General features: G+C 41.3%; 1 protein-coding gene across 3 annotated transcripts in view; it reads left to right on the top strand.

The window, feature by feature from the left end:
• Positions 1–24,709, top strand: part of LOC122456296 — a 45,891-nt gene that overhangs the window by 12,303 nt on the left and 8,879 nt on the right. Inside the window, exons 3-6 of one of the 3 annotated variants that reach the window (XM_043495032.1) lie at positions 390–2,225; positions 10,488–10,664; positions 15,297–15,503; positions 21,023–21,101. In XM_043495032.1, coding sequence (XP_043350967.1) covers positions 1,575–2,225; positions 10,488–10,664; positions 15,297–15,503; positions 21,023–21,101 — 1,114 coding nt within the window. In that variant the 5' untranslated portion in view covers positions 390–1,574. The remainder of the gene's footprint in view (positions 1–389; positions 2,226–10,487; positions 10,665–15,296; positions 15,504–21,022; positions 21,102–24,709) is intronic. The other 2 variants (XM_043495030.1, XM_043495031.1) reach the window with 2 other exon arrangements.

Below are 24,709 nucleotides of genomic sequence, written 5' to 3' on the forward strand. Positions count from 1 at the left end.
AGCCTGCCCCAACTGGGCCAAGTACAGATGCTATTACAATGATCTTCCATTATCCCTGTTCCTGAGCTGTGCTTGCTGGAAGATGGTCAAAGAAAGTCATGGTCTGAAAGCAGTGAGGACTGTCCTTCCATGGATTTAGCATTTGGCCCCGGGGGACAGGAACGCGCGAGTGACTCCTAGTCAAGGGTCTGTAGTGAGAAGTTGCTCCCAGGCAGGGGAAAAATGTTTTTGTTGCAGTCTTGGCTACACGTTGTCGTGCTCGCTCCTCAGTTTCGTTGCTTGCTCACGCGCAGCTAACCCTGTGCATCTAGCCAACACCATGCTGGCTCGGTGATCAACCCTACAGAAAGAGCCTGAAGCTGCACGTTTGTCTTGCTTTGCTCTTTCAGGCACGCTTCGCTTCTGCAGCTGGACAAGCTGTCACAGCCGTGGCTGTTGGCTTGTTTCCCTGCTGACGCCGCTTTTGAAAATCACCTTGCGCCACGCTCATGGCTTGGAGCTCAATCTGCGCCTGCGCCCCGGCGAGAGACCCAGGCAGCCCTCCTGGGCTGGAGGGCTCCTATAAGCGTCTAAAGCAGCCCGGGGGTGGCAGAAGAAACTCACACCGGGGGGCGGGTCATTGCTGGATCTACTTGGATCCTGCCATACTCTGACATGTGTTCTGCCCCCTGCTACAAAGTTGTACCCTCAACATGGAGAATCTGCCCCTAACGCTGAGTACGAGTGATTAATTCGCGGTGGGAGGGGTTTCTGTACCAACAAACCGAAAAAGTTGGGCTCCAGGTGCTGTATGTACGTTTTGGTGCTGCTACTCCATCGCTTTGCACCCGGCGTCTAAATTTTTAAGTGCACTCCTAGCTGCTAAATATGGTTTCTCTGTTTAGCCAGTGAAAATGTTGCAGGATCATGATGAAAAAGTGTCTTCATCGAGCAGAGTCCACAGACCAGACCAGCGCTTTTCCAATGAGATTTGCCACTACAGCAGGCGGCAGTACAGACTTTGCCCCTGAAGGAAGAGCAGCTTCACTTGTGTTTTTTTAGAGTGTATACTTTGGAGCCAACAATTGCCAGGGAGGAGCCAGATCCAGCCAGGGGCCGAATCTGGGTTTTTTCAATGTTCATGTGCGGGGATGTGTCAGGGTCTAGAGTTGGGGAGGAAGCTAGACTGCCTTTATTTAGATATTAGAAGATGAGGGCTCGGAACCGAAACGCGGCAGCTACCGGATCTGGTTTGCTTTTGCAGCCCTCCTGCTCCGGGACGCGTGGCGGCGAGGCTGGAGTTCCCTGGCGCAGCAGCAGCGGCCTGACTTGATCCTCTGGTTCTGACTGTACAATTTCAGGGCTTGGCCCCCACAAACCGGCAGGCTCCGGGTAGCTCCAGCCTGACTTTCCGCCAAAGCTCCCCGCCTCCCTCACTGAGAAACTGACCCCCTGGGGGAGGGCTACCACCCTGAGGAGGGACGCAAGGGAACTGGGTGGCACCTCCTCCATTGTTTATCCTAGCCTAGTGGAGGAGGAGGGCCCTTGATTTCACCGGGGAACGGGAAGGGGGATAGTGCTGGGAGCCACAGGGAATGAGGAGTAGAGGCGAACGGTGCAGCAGGGGGGGAGTGACCGCCGGGGCGCGGGTGCAGCAGGATCCGCCGCTGTCGGGGCGTGGGCGCCTGGGCGGGCGCTTCCCTGGAGCAGGGGGTGGGGAGCGCAGGCGGGGGGGGGGGGGAAGCCGCTCCTCTGCCCCGGCGCCGGCGTCCGCTGGCCACGCCGGGAGCATGGAGAAGGCAGGCGGCCGCCTGGACGCGCAGTACGAGCGCCTGGCGCTGGACACGGCGCTGAGCACCCTGCTGGCCGTGCTGCTGTACGTGGCGGTGAAGGTGAGCGTGGACGGGCTCCGCCACTGGAGGGCGAGGGTCTCGGTGCTGGTCGTGGGGGCTGGCCCCGCGGGGCTGACGGCCGCGCTGGTCGCTGTCCGCTCGGGCAAGGTGCTGAAGCTGACGCTGCTGGACGAGCGCCACCGGGCAGCCCTGGTCTGCAGACCCCAGCAGATCGCCCTGCAGCCGCGCAGCGTCCGGTTCCTGCTGGCCCTGGGCGTGGACTTCGATAACATGGAGGGCTGCTGGGACAACGAGCACTTCTTCACCCGCATCGGCGTCTTCCAGGAGCACCTGCTGAGCATCCTGGAGCAGCAGAAGTACAGGCAGGAGATCCGGATCCTGCTGGGCACCAAGGCAAGTCCCCGGCTCCCTGCCGTCCGCGCTGCAGCTCCGAGTTACACTGGCTCTGCCTGGGGACTAACTTCGGCTTGCCCCTAACACCCCCTCCCCTCTGGCTCCTTGGGGGAAGAAGGGGAGGGCCTGACCCACTAGACTCACTGGGACCTGTTTTTGCCAATGGTTTAATTGGGGTGCAGGACTGAGCCTCTGAGGGCTGGTGAGTAAATTTGTCCCCGCCGGCTTCTCCCCCCCGCCCCAACTTCCTTCAGAAAGGACCCGATCCTTCGGTTTGGTCCCACTGAACTGGATGAGGAGGGGGCCAGCACCTTAAGAGACTGGGCCCACTGCTTGGGGGAGGGACCTCCCCTGGAGTTCTGTGTCCCAGTCGTTAGGAAGGAACTGTTCAGCAGTCCCCCGCTAAGGGGACAGGCATCAGCAGGGTGCCTCCCTTATCGGAGCAAAACACCCGGAAAGAGGAAAAGGTAGAGAGGAAAGGTGTGCTGGGTGTGGAGTGCTACCTTCCTGTCCCTGAAGTGTGGGATGTCTTCTCTGGAAGAGCTCGTTGGGAAATTGTTCTGTCTCCTGTGCACACTTTTTTTTTTTTTGAGCTGACTGTTACAATGTTTTTTCTCAGCAGTTCACTTTGCAAGGTTTTGAGCTTTTCATCATTTTATTTTCAAAAAAATGTTGGTTTCAAAATATTTTTTTGGGAGGGGTGGGGATTGTTTGGGTTTTTGGAGGACAGGTTTTTGACAATCACTCCCCCCAACTATTTTGTTAAAAATTGAGTTTCGATTGGAATTTCTACTTAGTTGAAACCCTTTTTGCATTTAAAAACTTTCGACCTACTCTAGTAATCATGTTTATTTGTTAAGCTTCGGGGGGAGAGGGGGTTAGGGGCACCAGGGCTGCAGGGTCCCCAGGAGGAGAAGGGGAAAGTAAACATTGTTGTCAGGACAGGATTACAACTAGCACTATTACAACTAGCTTGCTGACAAAAATAAACACGCTTAAAATAATTTTTCAGGTTTAACTTTTTTTAAAGTAGGACTTCTTTGATTTTTGAATTACTGTAGTGTAACTGAGATCAGGGCCACCATGTGCTAGGTGCTGTATATAATTAGAGTTTCTGCCCCAGTAAGCTTACAACTGAAATAGACAAAGGAAAGATGATTATCCCCATTTTACAGATGAGGAACTGAGCTACAGAAAGATTAGTGAGTTGATGTGTGTCACACATGGAGTTTGTGACACAGCAGGGAATAGAAACCTACATCTTGTGGGTCCCAGTCCACAGCCTTAACCATCAGACCATCCTTACATGCTAGACCTGTAATGTTTGGCCAGAACTGCAATTAATGGACAGTAACTGGCAATCTGAAACTTGTTCTGTATCTTCCTTTGTACGGTGAAAAATAGGTCAACATAATCTATTTTATTACAAGCAATCTTTATTTTTGCTATTATGTTATTTTTAGATTCCAGGCAGCATATATTTTCTTGATTCCAGTGAGTCAGATGACATTGACACACTGCCATTATATATTTACTTCAGCATGTATGAAATAATTAAGTTAGTGTACATTACAGGATTATTTTAGCCAATAATGAGTTGTTATTGAACAGATCTATAAATCTAACAAGCCGTTAAACTAATTACCATTTTATATATTTAGTAGCATAATCTATCTCCGCCAGCTAAAGTAAACAGAATGAAAAATATAAAGATTGGAGGCACTAAACAAATTGTAACCAGCATCTAATTAAGCAGGGAACAGATATACTGAAGGGTGACCTCAGAAGGTTCAGTTTGGATGTGAGCATAATTTAGAAAGACTGTCCAGATTTAACAATGGAACTAGCTTTGGTTAAATGCATCCTACCCAATTGAGGATTAAGATATTCAGTTCTGGGGACCTAAGTTCAAACAAGCTTGATCTCCTCTCTTATCCCCTGTGGACAAATACAACTAAACACATGCACAGCCCACCACATACGCTAACAGAATTCAAGCATTAAGATATCTGTGCTGAAAGTGAGTCCTAGACATGAAATAGCAGGGAGTGCTGATGGTCACAATTCTAATGCATTGACAGAGCTATGTGGGGAATGCTTGCATTGCACTAGTCTATCCAATATTTGCCTAGACTCTTATTAGTCCCTCACTAAGGCCTTAATCAAGCAGAATATTGAAACATGTGAGTAGTACCACTGCATTCAGTGGTTGTTTTCCATTGCGGAACTACCCATGTAAACTTAAGCAATTGCCTTGCTGGATCAAGTCCTGTACATTTGATACCAACCTCATTGAAATCAATCCAGTCTTTGGATCTGCCCCAATATTCCACAATTCTTATTTTGGAGAAATAATATCCTCCCCATTCTTGTTCAATTATATTGACAGAGATGCAAAATTGTGAGCCAGTTTCAAAACAGCAGGGGAAAGTGTTCATCTTGACATCTTTAAACATTGTCATTGTCAATTTCTTAACTTTTAACTTACTTTTGTGCTTCTTATAGGAACTGAAGTGACAGCTTTGTAAATTGAAATCCTCTAGTTAACCCAGAAGGGGGACAGTATTGGCAGTGCAAGCTTCCCCCATATAGCACTGCATCAATACACTTTGAACCTGCCTTGGATGGACCACCTGTAGGGATAAACGGTGTGACCAGGTAGAAAGGTGCTCCACAAGTCCCAGTGCATGAGAGGTTCCAGACTCCTGTCTGTCACATGGGTCATCAAATGATATAAAGATAAAGAAGTAGCTGTGACACCAGCTAGCTAAGGGGAAGAGTATGTCTTCCCTTCCCAGCTGGCTAAGAAGTTGGACAGGTCTCTGGCCATGGAACCTACTGTTCTGAGTAGCTTGTTTTTGTCTGGAATCTTTTGTTTAAGAATCAATAAAAGAGAGCCCTGAAAAAAGTGATTGAAACTGTCACTGGTGAGGCTATTATTCATCTTCTCTGGATAGGGGCTCTTCCACTAGTCTACAAGGGACTATTTTATTCTCCTTGTCCATTCAAGCCTTGGCCTTTATTAGACTGTAAACAATTGTGAAAGTGGCTTTGTGATATCAACACCTATCCAGGAACTGGACTTGAGAACAAAATTGCTATTAGATTATGCTAAATTCAGCTCAGTAATGATTAGATATGAATATAGTACATTACCAAACTATCATCATCATCCAATCCAGCTCATGATACATTATATAAACACATCTAATAATATTTTATGTCCATACAAGGCTTTTCACTCTGCAACCTTATGAAAACAGAGTACAGATTGAAAAGAAAATTGGCCCAATCCTGGCTGGTATAAATCCGTGTAGTTTCACTGAAGTCAGCAGAGCTATGCACCAGCTGAGGCTTTGATCCAGTATTGCATACTCTTTAATTTTAGAATATTAACTCTTTTTGTTAATTTGTATATTAACAAACAAGAAGGCTCTCTCGGTATTGGCTGTTTGTTTGTCGGACATGGGATAATTTCCAGCTAATGGGAACAAATTAAAGCATGATTAATGTTCAATTTCTTGCAGTATAACGGATGAGTTTGATTTCAAACATGACATTTTCCAAATGATAGACCTGATCCTGTCTGGTACTGAGCAAATGCAACTCACATTGAAGTCAATGCCTCTCAGTCAGGTCCTAATGTGTTGCTAGAATTCACAATTTATTTTGAAGACCTGGTTTAAGGAGTATCCCCGGCTGCCAGATGTAGTAGCCATCAAAGAGAGCATGACACTTATGTACTGAGGGGAGCAGGCGCACTAAATCATTCTCCAATGTCCCTAGTAGTTGATCTATAGAATGGAATAAGCAGCAGTGCCGGAAGAAATTATTTGTTGTTCTGAACACCAAATGTACATGTATGATGCACATGTATTTAACAAGTATAAAGGGTAGCCTACAGGAAAAGGAGGCTGGGAAAGTAAATACTTCCTTGGAGTACTTCCTTGATTAGAAGAGTGAGGTAAGGTCTCCGAGTGTTTTGTTTTTTTTATGCCACAATAAACTGGCTCCAAACTACCTCAAGCACCCATCCTTTCTTCACATCCTTCCTTTCTTTTCATCTAGCACTGGGTTCCTCAACCAATTCTTCTGCACAATATGGCCTCTTTGGAACCAAGAGTCTTCTCTTGTTCAATTCCTTTTATCTCAAATAGCCTCCAAATATCATTGACTTCATCTCACTGAAACTCTCAGATTGGGGGGAAACCCCAACCTCTTGTCTCTTGTACATCTCTCCCTCTCCCTTGCTGTTACTTCTTTGTGGAACTGTACTAATTACTCTTAGAGCCTTCTGGCATCCGTATGAAAAAAAATGGCATACATATCACTATTGTACCCATGTAACAAACCCTGGCCACAGAAATGCATGCAGGGAAGAACCCAGGCCCTTTAGCATCAAACACAGGTCTCTACCTCTTGAACAAAAGGAGAACACCTTTAGGTGTGAAGAAGAAACACCTGAGTTGGGAGGATGGTGTATTACATGTGCTCGGTTGGTTTTGGAAGCTAATTCCTATTGCTGGAAAACTTCTTCATGATGAAATTCAGCACATAGACAAAATTATAGCTAAGAAATTTTAAAGTCTGAAATAGTCTGGCATGTATTTAGATTGATCTTGCACTCTTGGTCATTTTATATTATTAGTTTTTTGGAGAGGCAACATGGCCAGTGATTACAGAACTGAAGGGGGATCCAAGAGACCTATAGTCTATTCTTGGCTTTGCCAGTGACCTGCTATGTGATTTGGGGCAAGTCACTTTCCCTCTTTGAGTCTCTTGCTGTGTTTGTATAGTGGGTAGCACAATGGGGCCTCTAGGCATGTCCATAATACTATCGTTTCTAATATGTTTATAATGTTTTATCTTTATGAGGGGGGTAGAGAAGTAGAAGGAAAAAAAGCAAACTTCCAGCCCTGATGCAAATTTATATGCATCATGCATAAGGTTAAAATTTTGTCACGGTTATTTTTAGTAAAAAATCAGACCAGTTGCGGGCAATAAACAAAAATTCTTAGAAGCCCGCAACCTGTCTGTGAATTTTACTAAAAGTAACAGTGGGGAGGAGGGAGGGCTGACTACAAGGGAGACAGAAGACTGACAGGCACCAGAACCTGCCACAGCTTTAGTGGTGGGGTGTAAAGCTGAAGAAGTCACGGAGGTTTGTTAAAATCACAAAATCTGTGACCTCATGACTAAATCGTATCCTTAATTGTGCATAGTGCTGCAAAGGTAGAAATTGAGAGTAAAATGTTGCTTCATAATTCAGAGCAGAAACAAAGCTAATGGGAAAATTTAAGGTTATATAAGCAATCATGGCATAGCAACAGTAGTAGTGGTAGGCAATAAATGTCTCCAACTCATAAAAACCAAAGGTGCAGGCTCAAGTTTTGCAATCTTCTGAGATGTTTATTCATGGGTGACTGCCTCTGTTGCTCTAGAGTTGTTGGTTTTATTTGACCATTTTCATAGTTAATGTAAATAGATCATTTTAAATGTGAGCTTTATGGTGAACAAAAGGTCAAATATGGCAAACACAAAGATAAGACCACTGGGTTAATAACCAAGAACAGTCAAGCAAACAAAGATTCTTTTGCTACTTTCATCTTATCTGATTTGAAATTATGTATACATTAGAGATATATCAGATCTAACCAGTGAAAGCAAGTACCAGTACTATATAATTAGGCAACAGTTCAAGCCAAACTGGCATTTCCAGTTAAGTTTGTTTGCACCCTCACCAATAAAAAGCAAGACCAAACCATATGAGTGTGTCAGCTAACTAGATGTAAGTAGGTTTATTGTTCTGAAAACTCTAACATGAAATATACAATAATTATAAGATAATGCTCATTGCCATAAGCTTTACACTAGTCAGAGTACAAAATGGGCGGGAGGGTGGGAAGGAAGTAGAAGGGGGAACCTAAACAAAATTAATAAAATCCCTGAAAACCCTACCAAAACAAGATACAACACTGCACATGCTTCTCCCACTAAGGAGGGGATGAGAGGACAAACACATGATATATGTTGTTCATAAGAACGGCCATACTGGGTCAGACCAAAGGTCCAGTATGCTGTCTTCCAACAGTGGCCAATGCCAGGTGCCCCAGAGGGAATGAACAGAACAGGTAATAATCAAGTGATCTGTCCCGTTGCCCATTCCCAGCTTCTGGCAAACAGAGGCTAGGGACACCATCCCTTCCCATCCTGGCTAATAGCCATTGATGGACCTATCCTCCATGAACATATCTAGTTCTATTTTGAACCCTGTTTATAGTCTTGGCCTACACAACATCCTCTGGCAAAGAGTTCCACAGGTTGACTGTGTGTTGTATGAAAAAAATACTTCCTTTTGTTTGTTTTAAACCTGTTACCTATTAATGTGGCTTAATGTGCTACTGGAAGGTGATGACTGCAGTATAGGAACCTACAGAGAATAGACTACTTATACAGATAGGTGGTCACCAGAATGAATAGGGGTTACACAATCTAGCCCTATGTGAACAGAAAGGTGTGATGCAGTAGTATAAGTGTTAAATAATGGATGGGCTAAAATGTAGAAACAAAAGTAAAGTGGTTGAATATGTCCACTTTTGGGGTCAAATTTGTGTGGTGAACTCCAGGGATTCTGGAGTTATGCCAAGGCTGAATGTTTCCCCATTATATTGGACATGTTCCCCCATTTTATTCATGATTATGCATTAAAGTGTAAATCAGAATCAGTTCTGTAAATTCTATTGGTGTAAATTGGTATGTTGATTTTACACCAGCTGAGGATCTGGCTAAGAGGTCTGAAGGCCAGAAGCAATTGTTCTGATGATCTAATCTGACCTCCTGCATAACCCAGGCTATTTTTACCTCTGTTCGCTCTCACTTGTGAATTTATAAATCTTTCAAAATTGTTTATGGGTTTTTTTTGTCTTTCATTTCATAATATTTAAAATATTTAAATTTTTTTCAATTATTAATTTCTTTAAAGCACAAGCTAAGAGTTTCAAATAACAGTTTCAATTGATAGGTACAATTATTAATGCTATTAAATCAGATATTGCCACAGCTACCTTGTATCAAAGTTTGTTCATGTATGAAATATCTGACTATCAATACAGAATTGCTTAGCAATTTCAGGTGAACTAGAGCAGTGAGTGCTCAGAAATACTGGCAAAACCATCAGACACATTAATTCTACCATTTAGAGTGTATTTTTCCATTTATAATATATGTTTGATGAGAATATTGTTTGGGAACCACTGTTGTAGCTGTGTTTGATCATTATGAAATTTGTTTGAAGGGCAGCTCTAAAAACCCCTTAGGCCACAATACTGCTTACATTCCATTTAATCTGCCATGCATAGTTAATAACATGAACTCTGTTCAGACGTCAGTTCCTGTAACTAGGGTCCCACAGTAATCCTACACAAGTTTCTCAATGGAATTATTCTGGATTTATATGCTGTAAATGAGATCAGATTCTGGCTCCTAATCTCTCTGACTGTTTTTTCATCAGTAATATGGGGACAACAACTCTTAGCTGTTCCACAAGTGTGTTATGAGATTATAAATTTCATTAATGCTGCTGAAGAATTTTGAGATTCTCTGGTGGAAGTCTATCAAGAAAAATGAAGTGTTAGTATTTTGTGGTTACATCTCCAGGGCCAAATTAAGGGAATCTAATAAGCTTCTCTGCTACGTTTATAACAGTAGACCTGAATAAGGTTTGGTCTACATTTTTGACTTGGCTGTTGCAGGTGATCTTCCTAGCATTTAGTAATCACTTTGCTAGATGCTGGAGGTAAACCACTGATCTTAGAATGGAAACAAAACCCCATGTGCATAGGCTACTCCCTTAGTACAAGCCCAGATCTGGAAAATTTGATGGTTGCAGAAAGCACCACATGCCAGAGCTGTGCCTGTCTCCAGCCAGTGTTGTGCCTCACTCATCATTTATCTTTGATAATGTAAGGGGTGCTACTGGGCTAGATGAAGACCAATTTTTTGCTCACATTTACCCAGGTATAAATCTGGAGTAATACCACTGAAATAATTGGACCAGGTTCTTGGACCAACTTCTTGGGACTGACCTATCTATGTCCAGAACAGCTCAGGGACATAGATAGGTCAAACAGGTGAACAGATCAATTGAATGAGGTGGGTCTTTCTCACATCGTTGCTTTTCAGAAGAGATCCACGCCTAAAATCTGCATTTTACTGTAACAGGTCAACATACAATGTTCACGGTCAACTCTCCTTTTCTTTCAGTTCTCAGATGACTTTATAAGGAAGAGTTTAGCCTCTGAGTGGCCAAAAATAATTGTGATAGCAGATGGATCCTGTGGAGAATCAAGCTCAGTTCTCGGAATCAGTCCAGATTACATTGTGGAATCCTGTAATGCTTATGGAGCAAATGCAGCTATTGAGAGGCCTGATCAGAGACAGGTAATGAGAAGAACACTCTTAACTATCAGTTGTTTATTCCCATCTGCTGTATGATGCTCTATACTAAAGAAATTGGGATTTAAGGATTTTTATGCTGCCACTTAACATTTCCTTACTCTCCTAGAGTTTGCTTGCAAAGCATTTTTCCCACTGAGTTAAATAGGTCACACTTTATATTCTGGGGTACATTTTAAAAGGCTTTATAAAGGGTGAATAAATGACTGATAGATGTTCTAAACATGTTACAGGCACATGAGGAGTATGTGTTGTAGATAGTTCTAAGTAGATCGGTAGAAGGTCTTACGGTTATAAGCAACTTACTGACGAGTTGGGCCCTGTAACAACTGAATAACAATGTATTAAAACATGTATATTAATCATTCCTTACCTCATCAATACCTTATGTAAGGTTATGAATGTTAAATAACGGATAACATGGTTTTGCTATTATTTTGTTGCAGGAGTTCAAATTAATTTGTTCTCTATATTAAGAAAAATAGACAATCCCAACAGCTTCATATTCAACTTTCTTGGCAAATACAGTAAGTAGGGCTGAACAATATTACATACAGGAATAATTGATTAGAGAAAATGATTACCATGTGCAGTGGATCGTTTGACTGCTAGAATATTAAGGGAAGATGACAAGAATAGATGCATTGCACACTGTGCCAGTTGCCTTTTCCATGCATTGCTTATTAGTATTGCTGTGCTAATCCCGTCCTTCTTTGAGAGGAAAGAAACAAGCCGTGGATAAATAGGAAGGGAAATGTCAAGCTTTATGCAAGGCTCAGGAGATGCTGTTCATTATCCAGGGACAAAGACTCTGAGAAGAGAGCTCATAGGTAGGCTGGGCATAATTCCATTTTTTTTTAATTGCAATAAATACCAATGCATTTTTTTTATTTCTATCTACATACATTTCACAGTTCTGGGAAATTCTGGTGGGGTCAAACAATGTGGTAAGTGAAACAATTTTATTGACATCGAGAGTCAAAAAAATAAAGCTTTATAACTATAAACACAAATTGTCAACCTCACATGTCAAACAATACAAAGTACTGTAAATATCCTTAAATCAAACTTTAAGTTCTCAAGCAGCATTATTTTTACTCTGCCTATCTGTAAACTTCAATTATTATCAATGGAAGTATTTTTTTAGCAGTTTGTGTGTTTGGTGAAATTGACATTTACCAACTAACAAAAATCAAATCCTTCCAAGCACACTCATAAATCACAAGAACTTTAACCCTATAGGCACTTTTTTTTTGTTCTTCCATAACCTTACAAATATTGCATGGGCCTGATTTTCAGATTGCCAAGTGGCCATTGACTTTGAAGAGAATTTGCAGTGCTTAGCGTCTCTGGAAATCAGGCTTCTTGTGTGCAGAGATAACTAGCATTCTAAGCATACTACCAAAATATCTCTGGGCTGTTCCCAATGCTTCTGGAATGTTTTAGTAACAGAAAAGAAGCCAAGGAGGGACTCTGTAAGTTAACCTATTTGTTCGCATTATGGTAACATCTGCAAAGTGCAAGATGGTCCTCACACATACTGCCCTAAAGAGCATACAATTTGTTTTTCTTCTTTTGTATTTAGCACCTACTGTTTTAGCATAAATAGGGGGGAAAACTGAGGAGGAGAGAGAAAATGAGAGGCAGTAAGAAATAGCTTAGTTCATGGGTTTGGGTTTTTTTCCCTCAAAACAGTTTTCACACACACACTCCCCCCCATATAGTATCACTGGCAACTAGCCTATGGAATAATAAAATAAATTAGACAGGAGTTTGTTTGTTTTTTGTTTGCTGGGGAAGAGTCTCCCTTAAAATGTCTATTACTGTTATCATTTACAACTGATCAACGTGTAACACAACCTGTCATTCACTTTATTGGTAATTTTGCTTGAGTAATGCCTATGGACTTTGTGCTATAGACCAGCTGTATTAACCACATCTGGTGGTGACTCCACAGGTCACTCTTGGGAACCACATGATGCCTTCTGCAAGTTAGCATTGTTTCCTTCCATGTTGTCCACAATTCGGAACAGAGTGAAATGTCAGTGGGAGATTCCCCTTTACAGTGTGGATGTCTTCTTTTGAAATACTGCACAATATCTACAAAGGGTGTTATTTTATTCTGAAACAGACGAGTCAATATCAGGAAATATACCATGACTTTAATCTAATATCTGTTTTATGACTTTAATCCTATGTGATATATTTGTTACTATATGGCTACAAAATAAAATTAATTAGGGCTGTCAAATGTCTAAAAATTTAATCACACTGTTAAATACTAAAGTACCAGTTATTTAAATATTTTTGGATGTTTTCAAATATATTTATTTCAATTACAACACAGAATACAAAATGTACAGTGCTCACTTTATTTTTGATGTAAAAGTATTTGCACTGTAAAACCAAAAGAAATAGTATTTTTCAATTCACCTAATACAAGTACTGTAGTGCAATCTCTTTATCGTGAAAGTTGAACTACAAATGTAGAATTATGTACAAAAAACCCTGAATTGTTTTATTTTTAATCTAAAATTTTAGAGCCTACAAGTCCACTCCACTCAGTCCTACTTCTTGTTCAGCCAATCACTCAGACAAACAAGTTTGTTTACATTTGCAGGAGATAATTCTTCCCTCTTCTTGTTTTCAATGTCGCCTGAAAGTGAGAACAGGTGTTCTCGTGGCTACTGTTGTAGCCGGTGTCGCAAGATATTTACATGCCAGATGCACTAAAGATTTTTTTATTCACAATAAATTTTTTGAGTTAATTGCAGTTAACTTGTGTGATTAATCAACAGCCCTAATTTAATCTTTAGGTAACAGATTCCTGTCCAATACAATTGGTAGTGACTGGAAGCCATTATTGTTTGTTACATCTGACTTGCTGGCTTGTGAAATGAGTTTTGGCCCAGACTTGCACTCATTTACACACTCATTTAAGAACATGAGGAGTCCATTGACATCCCTCTGCACTTCCTATTCTGCACCCCTGTCACCAGCTCTAGACATCAGTAGAGAACCATAGACTGGAGGGAAGGATTTGGCCTCAAGCCTTTTTCCATCTTTCTTTTTGGTGAGGAAGGGAGAGTTATGGTGATAATTCATGTGTAAGACAAGGGCTGAGAAGATATAGAAAAAGACGTAGCAACGTGAGCAATGTCATGATGAGAGATAAAGAAGCGATTTTACCCAACATCAGCAACTAGTGGACAGTTAGGATAAGAAAATAAGTCTTTAGTAGTGAATTATTTAAATAATTTTCCAAAGGAGTAGAAAACAACCATATTTAAACTAGCAATAAGCAGTAAGAGTCTCCATAGGGATTTATCTATAATGTTTCTATAGTGCTAGAGTAGGGCAGACCTTTACGGGGTGTCCAGGAGAGGGTGGAACATACAGGGAGGGTCCACATCTGGATTCCTCCCTAGAACCCCAAAGGGGCTGAAAGAAAGCCATGTTGTGGTCCCCAGTTCTCCTCTCATTAGCCCATGCCACACTGGTTTTGGCCACACTGAGATGGAGCAGACTATATCAGCCTTTACTTACCCACCTTAACAAATACTCTACACTTGTGAGTAAAGGCTGAAGAATTTGGTGCTGTAGTAGCAAGCTGAAATATATGGAACAAAGACTGGCTATTTGACAAAACTGGCTCTATCAAACTATCTCAAGTTACAATAGTCTCAACACAAGCAGAACTTATTTTTTCTTTGCATTATTATGTGGGACAAATTGTGATGTATCTGGGTACTGCAGATCAATGGATTTGTCTTTGAATGTGAAATTAATTTCCTGTACATGTATAGTGTAAGATGTGTCTGTTTTGTAATTTACGATTGACACAAGTGATGTTGGAATTTTGTGGTCTCTCTCCCTCCCCTCCCCAAGAATTCTGACACCAGCAAAAGTGTCTAGGCAATGTCAAATAACTGTCTGCCTTATAAATTATAAACCTGTTCAGTTAATTAAAAATGTTACAATTAACTCTGCATTTTATGTGATGTCCAGAGAGATTTTTCTTTTTCTGAGGCAGTTAATTTCTAATAACACACAAGGCCCATCCCCACAGCATTACTGAAAAATTTTCTAATAATACTTTGCCCTTATGCATTCACAAAAGAATAAAGTATCATTATCCCCATTAACAGATATGGAAACTGAGGCACAGAGGAGTTTAGTGGCCTGCACAAGATCACACAACAAGGCAATGTCAGAATCAAGAGTAGAATCAAGTTCCTTGATCTCATGACTGAACCAGTGCCCAGTCCACCGGACTATGCTGTGTTCCTATGGAAAAGGCAGTTTGCTTTTAGTGTTTTTAATGCAATTTCATTGGTGCTGAAAACACAATATACTAGTATCCCAGAGGTGTTCTTTTCTCAGCCTTCAGCATGAAGAAAAAACATCTAGCACAACATTGGAAGGAAATGAAATGGCAATGCAAAGGCATGGGGTAACTTTCTGAATTCTTCTTATCTGGAAACAAAACCTCACTCTTTAAATATTTAATTCATTGCAAGGCATTCATTGCAAGGTAGAATCTGTGAAATGAATACATTAGTTAGATTAGCCCTTAATTATATTCTCCCCCCCCCCTTTTTTTTTTGGACTTTATAGGTGCCAACTCCAGAGATCCGTGCTCACAGTCTATATTTTGATCTCTCTGCTTATGGAATGGATATATCTTCCACGGGTAAGGAATCTCTGAAGCCAGGATTTCATCTGAAAATCTATGGGACATTCCGCAATCGATGTATGGCTTTGGCATGTCCAGCTTCTGATTCCAAAGTTGTTAGATTCCTACGGCATACTCTCAGTTCCTCAGTGAGTATTCAGAACTATCGCTTTTCAAAGGCCAGGAAACTTTCTTGGAGAAGAGTATTATGTTTCAATGTTTTAAATTTGGTAACACCGAGCAAAATCATGCAGCCCTTATTCAAGTAAAACTTTCATTTATGTCAACTGGAGTTTTGTTCAGTTGCAGAAAATTGGCCCAAATATACATGATTGGAGGCACACATTCTTGGTTTGAGCCACTATGTAAAGAGTTGAGGTTCCAGTCGCTATGACTGGACACTCAGTTAAAGCGGAGTCTTTCTCATGAGCAATATGGGAAACAATCTCTATCTGGGTACCTAAGGTATGTCTACACTACAGCTGGGAATGTGCCTCCAGCCTGGGTAGACAAACACATGATAGCTCAGCTCTAGCATGCCAAAAATAGCAGTGTGAACATTGTGGCATGGGCTAGCCACCTGAATAAGGACCCAGGGGAGCAGGCTGGCTTGTACTCTAAAGGCTAGCTTGCACCAACGCCGCACCACAGAGTCCATACTGCTATGCTTAGCATGCTAGCTCAAGTAGAGCTAGTGTGTCTGTCTACGTGGGCTGAGAGGCATGATCCAAGCTGCAGTGTAGATATACTCTAACTCAGCTAAGGTTCAGGATCCATCAGAGCTGCTTCTCTTTAAAGCCATGAGAGACTGTAGCTCTTCGGAAATATTCAATGTTTTTTTGAGATTTTTGTGCGTATCTCCTTATGACAGAGTGCTGGAAGTGAGCAATGAAGACAGCACTGTGATCACTTCAGCATCAGTCAGCTCCCCAAGAAAAGGCTGATTCGGGATATGCAAGCTAATTAGCAGAATAGGCTGGGAGGGCTGATAAACCAATTAGCCCACCAGCTGTGGGGGATATAAAAGACACAGGAAGGAAGTGGGAGGAGTGAGGACCCAGGCTAGCTGGGTGAAGCGGTTTCAGATAGCTCAAGAAAGGGAGATCTGTATTAGCCCTTCCCCAAAGGGCCAAGGAAGAACAATAGAGAAGCACTGGAAATATTGCTGCACAGTACTGTCTTGGTGTTTGGTGATGGGAATGTAAATAAATAACACAAAGTTGTCACTGACTCCAGAAACCTCTCAAGCTCTGTCCAGTATGTGAGAATGGTGATGGAGCCTGCCCTATTACACTCTTAACAGCAGAGCTGGTGTGAATGCTGTCAGTGAAGTTTTTGTTGTTTGTTTCATCAAAGCTGAAATGGTTTGTGAAGAGAGATCCATTCAGAGGAAGTTTTTGTTGGGAAGGTTTCTGAGGTCCACAGTGGAGTCTCTGGTCACTTCCACAGACACACCTTTTCAGCACAAAGCCTTTTAACCTTCTCTCCCCCCCCCCATCCCTCCAAAAATTTTTTTTTCCCATTTCTCATGAAAACAAAACAAACTTCAAAACCTCAAAAAGTTGTGCCAAAACTTAATTGTCATTCTTTGGCTAGCTCTACCTATTAGCATTAATGAGGTTTATCCATGTGAATCCCACAGCAACTGACTGGAACATACATGCTAGGGGCAAGATTGAGCCATTTGGCTCAATCCTGAGTAAGGGGTGGCGCATAGGGGGTGATGAGAAGTTGTGCCACAGAGTCACAATTCCTCCTGTTATGGTTTTGCTCTGGTGGTGGTGAGGGTAACTTACTACTACACTCTTTTCCAGGGTGTAGCATATTCCTACTGCACTACCAGCTTATTTCTACTGCAGTCAGCCAGGTCTGCTGGCTAGTGCATTGGGGAAGATGGAGTCTTGGCTCTTCCGTTCCCATATCAGGTGCTTAACTCCTGCTCTCCTCCTTGTGCCCAGAACCACAATCCAAGAAAGTCCTACATGAATATAGTATATGAGCTCCTTACTCACCCGCATAGCTGTGTAGGGTCAAGACTCAATCAAACTATTAATAAAGGAGGAAATCAAACTGAGCTCACAAAAATTCATACTTGTTATCAGAGTCCAGCATATACTGTGGAAAAACATGCAGCAACCTGGCCTTTAGTCAGTGCTGAATTTGTAATGAAAGAAATGCTGGGGCTCAAGCAATTTTTTTACTTTTGAAATTGGTGCAGCAAGCCCTGATGCACTCACTGACTTTAGTGAGTAGGAATGAGCTGTGTTTTTTACCACTGTCATGTCTAACATTTTTAAGCCTTTAGAACATGAAGTGTTGCAGAAGAAGTCGGTGTGAGTACCATGCCTAGCGCAGGAACCCAAGTGTGTGCTGGAGGCTTTATTAACAGGTTTTCAGAGATCATACCACCAGAGATCCAGTAAACATGAAGTTTTTACGAGTTTAAGCACAGATTTAAAATGCTGGATTCCATTCAACTAGGGAATGGAGGTCCCTGTGTATACATAAGTTGTGCCAAGAAAAGCAATTGAAATGTGAGTAATGAGGGCACATTGTTAACCACTATTTTTCAAAGATCTATTTTTCATTTTAAAAGGCTGGGTAAGTTCAGCCTTTTTTGGGTGTAGCTTTCCCCTGCAATCTCTCTTGAAAAACAAACTCAGGTTCAGATTCAGTGAGAGAAATTAAAGCATCAGTGCAAACATCTTGTGGAACAAGGGCCAGATTTTCAAGAAAATCATTCCTAGAGCAGGGTGGAATTTTCAGCAAAAAATGTAGTCAGTGACACCAAATTATTTTGTGAATTAATGTTGACTTCACCAAATTGTTCTAGATTTAAAAAAAATCCAAACAATTGATTTAGATTTTGGTTCAAAATTTCTTATTAAATTTTATTAACAATCAAATTGTTTTAAAAATGGTCAAAATAAAAAGAAAACTCTGGGTTCCATTTTGGAATGGCAAGCAAACAAACGAATCTTGTTTGTCCAGCTCTACTTATGACCAGATTTTTTTCAAGTGCTCAGCACCCACAATTAGAGTTTCAAAAGCACGCAGCACCCAACATTTTGAGCCTCTCTGAAAATCCAGTCCTATGTGGACACATCATTCAGTGAGAAGTTTGTAATATGCTTTTCCGGCTCCTGTATTGTATCTGAAATTAAACACAATTTAACTTTTACATACATTTCTATAACTCCTTGTGGTCTGACTGGATCAGCTTAACACCCCATTAGCAGGCTAAGCAAATGCAACTGCTTTTTAAATTTGTTGATGGTGTTACAAAATGGATGGAGAGTGCAATTGATCTAAGATGGAGCATGCAATTGAGTTAATATAGCTAGCCTTTACTAACTTGTCTGATAGTGTCTCATTAAGCTTTATTTGAAACTAGTTCGAATTGTTTTTGAATCAGAATCAAAAACTGGCCAAAAGACCATAAACAAGAGGCAATAAACAACTAAGTAACCGCCAGTGGAATGCTTCAGGGACAGGTGTTCGGACTAGTGCTATTAAATATCTTTTAATTCAAGTGGCAATTTAAGGTTAAGGCTGAGCCTCTGGGGTACATTTCCAGTTCTACAAGGGTGAAGCCCATTGACTTTAAAAGGACCTGGTTGATATCTTACACAATACTTGACAATCTAGGGGCCTAGAATTAACCCATGCTGCTGTGCTCCCCCCCCACCCTAGTTGCATGATTTAAGGATACTATGCTAATCTATCGAGGTTATAATATGACAACCAGCCACACGGTATCTGAGCACCATCTGAGGTTGGTTTGACCATGACTCGGTTACAAATGGCAATTGCATAAAGGTCTTCATGGTGTACTTTGTCTCAGAAGTTCAAGGGTGATATGAACAGCATGTCCCTTTTTTCAGTTTGTCACCTTTTATACAGACTTAGAGACGTCTAAAATGCTCAACACCATCACATGTCCAAGCATCCAAACATTCTACACACATTAATAAAGCATCTTTAAAACAAGTTTTATTTAAGGAGGTTGCTATGCTGTTATACAAGTGGGTGTTTGTAACATGTACATCCCCAGGGTCTTTCTAGTGAGAGAAAGATAGGATTGCAGCCAGAAGATGTGACATGCATCGCACAGATGGCACAAGAAGCAGGAGGTTGGAGTCAGAGACAGAGTGGAGGAAAAGAGAGGCAAGGGGTTTTTGTTCAGCTTTTTTATTTTTTTTTAAGTCCTACTTAATGTACAGTCTGCCTTTCAGCCAAAAGAACCTCTGTTGGGCATTTCACAGAAGGGCTTATGATCCTCCTTTATTTAACTTGCCCAAATTGCTTAACACAAAAGGCCTAATTCTGATCTCACTCTTAGTAGTGTAAATCAGGAACAAGGGTAATGCCAACACTGAAGTAAGTTTTCACCAGTATAAATGACATCCAGAATTGGGCCCACGATTTTTCCAAACCAAATACAGTAACTCCCCACTTAACGTCCTCTCGCTTAACGTTGTTTCGATCTTATGTCCCTGCTCCTTTACAGAACATGCTCATTTAAAGTTGTACAATATTCCGCTCTAACGTCGTTTGGCTGCCTGCTTTGTCCACCTGGCAGCTCCCCTATCAGCTCCTCTATATCCTGTCCCCCCAGCGCCTCCTGCCCACCAGTGGACCCTTTGGATCAGTGCCTTCCCCCTGCCTCCTGCCCGCAGCAATCAGCTGGTTTGCGGCATTCAGGAGGCAGGGAAATGAGGGGGAGCCTGCACGCTGCGTCCTTGCTCCTCTCCCCCCCCTTGAACTCTGCAACCCAGATGATTGGTGCAGGCAGGAGGCAGGTGGGAGGAGTGAGGAAGTGGAGTTCAGAGTTAAGTGGAAGTGGTGGGAAGAGGCGGGTTAAGGGTGGGGACTTGGGGGAACGGGTGAAGTGGGCGAGCCAAGGGTTGAGCCCCCTGCCCCCCCGGTGCTTGCACAGTAGAGGAAGCTGTTTCTGCGCAGTGTGCTTCTCCTAGCCTATGGCACCTTCAGCTTCCTTGCCTGTCTCATTGTCTGCAGTGCCAGTGGGCTGTGCCTGTGTAGGGTAAGGCGGGGGCACCTCCCATGACTTCAGCTATGATTGTAGTATTAAATTGTTTGTTTAAAACTTATTACTGCATTAAATTGCTTGTTTAAAATATATGTAATGCCTTTTTTGTCTGGCAATTTTTTTCCCCCTGGAATTTAACCCCCCCATTTACAAGAATTCTTATGGGGAAATTGGATTCGCTTAACATCGTTTTGCTTGAAGTCGCATTTTTCAGGAACATAACTACAACATTAAGTGAGGAGTTACTATATTTTGTTAGTACAATCCATATTAAACATACAGTATAGAGTACAATCATTCTGAAAATGTACAGATTAGATTGGCTGATTTTTGTTCTTGGTTGTTTTGGGTTTTTCCCTTTCTCTGCAGCATGGGGAACAGGTCACTTGCAGGTTTAAACTAGAATAAATGGTAGATTCTCTGTAACTTGAAGTCTTTAAATCATATTTTGAGGACTCAGTAACTTGGCCAAAGGTGAGGGGTCTATTACAGGAGTGGGTGCGTGAGGTTCTGTGGCCTGCAATGTGCAAGAAGTCAGACTAAATAATCATGATGGTCCTTTCTGTCCTTAGAGTTTGACTACTCTGAGTAGGCACACCTAATCCTTCTATGTTGCAGGATCCAGCTTTACTGGTAGTAGCATTACTAGTTTCTGCAGTTCCAGCATATGTTACTGGAGAAAAGAAAGATATAACAGGTGGGTGAAGGGGGGAGTAGAACGAGTATTGAAAATGCACACCATAATCCTCATTTGAAATGCCTTCCTCTCAGTTTTGTTCTTTGTTCTTTCCTGTTTCTGAGGCCCTAGCTTTTATGAGCTCTGTTACTGCATGACTTATCACAGCACTCAGCCTTTGACAAAATACAGCACTGCCCTGTTTGATATAATATATACATTAGAAGTAGTTTTCTTCACAGCAGTTTAGCAAGGATTTTTCCTTCCCTCTTTCCCCATTCACAATATGGCTATTTGAAATGCACAGGATAGGGTTTTATTTTTATTTTGCAGAAATATTGTGCTTTCCTTTTTGAAATTTTTTTCTATATCTAAATAATACCTTTTCTTCTGCATATCATCAGTGTTTAATAGCCATACTGGTGAGTCATCTTCATAAATAGTCTTGTGCTAGGTTCCTAACCTGCCAGATCAAGGAAATGAGCATGTGGTTACTTAGTTACCACTTAAGTGGCAATGGTCTGTTGTGCTGAGTGAATCTTAGGATAGAATGAGCCTTTTCAGAGAAGAATGCTGGAGATTGTTTTCGACAGCAAACAACTGCTTTGCAAAATGTTAGGCAGATACAGTTGTGAAGAAGATAAGATTTTGCACCAGGAAGAGATTAGAACAAATTCTAAGCTAGTTACCTTTTGTAATTGAATAATATCTTTTATCTGAACACAATGAATATCTTATACAAGGTGGAATTATTGTTAAAGGTTAACAGGAAAAACAATTCTGCAGACCTACCATCATCTAAGTAATCTTTTATCATTTTTTGTTTACTGAACTCTAGAATTTTTTGAATAAAATCACTATGTTCTTTGTGAGTGATGCAAGCATCTGCTACAAAAAGTCAACAGTTCATTTCTATCACTTATCAGGGTATAGTGGCTTGGTAAGTACTCAAAAACAAAACAAAACCAAACCTTGCACTTAGCCTCATAGCTATAAAGATACTTTGGATGTTTTGGGCTGAATACTGTGACTAGTTAGCTTATTGTTATAACATAAGTTGTCTGTTTTGACACCATCATTTTCTAAGATAATTGCTTTTCTATGACAATTGTTAAAATACCAGTGTTGATGTTAGAACTATTAATTAACCATGAATTATAAGTATAGGACGTCAGAGCTAATTTTAGCCTTAGAAATTATGTGTGTTTTTATTCTCGTTTGAGTGGTACCTATTGATAAGAGTGGTACATATTAGTTTTCATAAACACTGGTGATATGACAATTTTGTCCATGCCCTGAAACGTGAACATTTAGGAATACAATTACTCTCTATTCTTTAATCTTCATATTTACTAAAAATCAGAATGCCAGGAAGTCTGACCATTTTGGCTTATTTACCATTGTGTAGAGTAATTATCTTTTGTTCAGTTGTCTTTTTCTTTTTTTAAATAATGCTTCTTTATGGAGAAGACAAGGGTTTATAGACTTCACGGAAGAAGTGTATTTTAAGGAGACAAGGCTGGACACATGTCAGAACAGGCTCGGAAAGGAGTTCTGGGCATACTAGGACACATGGAAGAAGACACAAATGAGATTGGGGAAGGAAACAATAAGATCAGATAGGCATGCATCTTGGATGGAATGGCACATAAGGATGGGTATTACTCTGTGCCACTCTAAACTCTCTACTATAAAGCTAACTATGTGACCACATAGCTTCAGTAGCTTAACAGGTAATGTTACCCACTGCATGAACGCTCTTTCCTCTTCCCCCAAAATGAAACAATTTAAGTGCAGTTTCAATAATTTTAGAATTCTGGCACCAGAGATTCTTCTGGACATTTTAATTATCCAAGGAATTGGTGATCAGCAGTCCAGCAAGCAGCATCAATCTCTGTATGCAAATAATCTGGTATGTGAACAGGCTCTATTAAAAACTACCAGGGAAATAGTAAATTCTTGGCTAAAGCTTCCAGGTTCTCACGGGAAAGGACTGGGGTAATGAGGCAAAGCTCCTGATTGACAGCTGAATCAGGAGCTGAGGTTCTGAACACACAAGCTTTATATACCCACCTAATTTTCAAATGTGGCTAGTGATTATGGGTTCCTGAATTTTTGGATGCCCAAGTTAAGACATTTTGATTTTCAAAGGGCAGGTGGTCAGGCTGTTGTTCTGTGTTACACTGGCAGCAGCAGTCCCACAAACAGTAATGGGAAGAGTGCAATGCACTCCAGCTCTATCCCCATCTACTTCTAGTCATGACCTTGGCCTCCCTCCTTCTGCCCTCTACATGGAGTAAAGGTTTCCCTTTTGGGCTGCTTTGTTCTGTTTGAGCTGTGCAAAGTGGCCAGATCAAGAGCCAAGACTGGAGCCTATGGCCTTTGATACACAGTGCTTCTGGAAAAGTTAAACAGCCAAAAAAAGTACTGGCAATCTTATTAAAAAAATCACACAGCCTTAGATCTTTAAAATTCCATTCGTCCTGCATGCCAAAAAAAAATTAAATAAAGCCTTTGGTTTCTTTATTTAAAGAACTTGGGGGTTGGCCAATGGAATTTATACTATGGAGGAAGTCCTCAGATAATCAGTTTCACAATTAATATAGGTTACAGAGGCAACAAATTTGCAACAACCATTCTAAATCTCAACTGAGCCCTTGAAAGAACAAAAGTTTTGTCTGCATTTAACCAGTAACTTCTGCTCTTTATCTACTGGCAAGGACAGACCATAAATCTCCAGATATGCATGTCTATTTACTATTCTGCATTGAGCTCAGATGGAGGACATTAACCAGGGAGTTGAGTAATTTATTCATTATGTTTGTCAAATTAAAAAAAGTTAAGAATGAGTCTGTCTTACATTAAGCATTTTTGAATGCAGATTTTAGCTTTCTCTTTGTGAACTAGTGTATCACTTTGGAAGGAAAACTATTAAACTAACCTAATCCAAATCCCAACCCAGTTTTAATCCTACTCTGCACTATCTATTGGGCTGTTGAAATCTGGAAAGTAGGTTGGTTCATCCCATCATAATAACGAAGGACAGGGAAAAGGCAAGAAATTCTGACTCCACTCCAGGATCAGTTTCCAGGGCTCCTTTTGTAGTCAATGGAAGCTGTGGGTGGTTAGCACATTACAGGATCAGTACTAGCGTGCTTAAGAAAAACAAGTTAAAGAAATAAATTGTCTCCCCAATGGAATTATTTTTATGCCCTTTTCTTGATATATAGATAAATGCGGACAATTCACTGTACTTTAATAAAATATATTTGTTTTCTTATTGATAGGTATGTTGAAAGCAAACATGCTCTACACTTAAAGATAAATGCAAAATCATGCCCCCTGTGACTGGTATCTGCTACTCATTCATAATCTTTCTATTGGTTTGTACATAATTGACCTTTGGGTTGTTGCCTGATTTTAATCTGGTTGTGTGTGTGTGTGTGTGTGAAGGCAGGGGGCTAGATTCACAAAGAAACTTGGGCATGGTTACTGGGAGCATCACCATGCCTAGAAAATCACTGGGATTCACACAGCCTGGGTACGGTTCCTAAGCTCCTCTCATTACACAGTTCATGGGGAGAGATTCACAAAAGCCACCATGCTATGCTGCTCCAAACCTATGCTAG

The sequence above is a fragment of the Dermochelys coriacea genome, chromosome 12 (genome assembly GCF_009764565.3).
Source record: "Dermochelys coriacea isolate rDerCor1 chromosome 12, rDerCor1.pri.v4, whole genome shotgun sequence".
Lineage (NCBI taxonomy): Eukaryota > Metazoa > Chordata > Testudines > Dermochelyidae > Dermochelys > Dermochelys coriacea.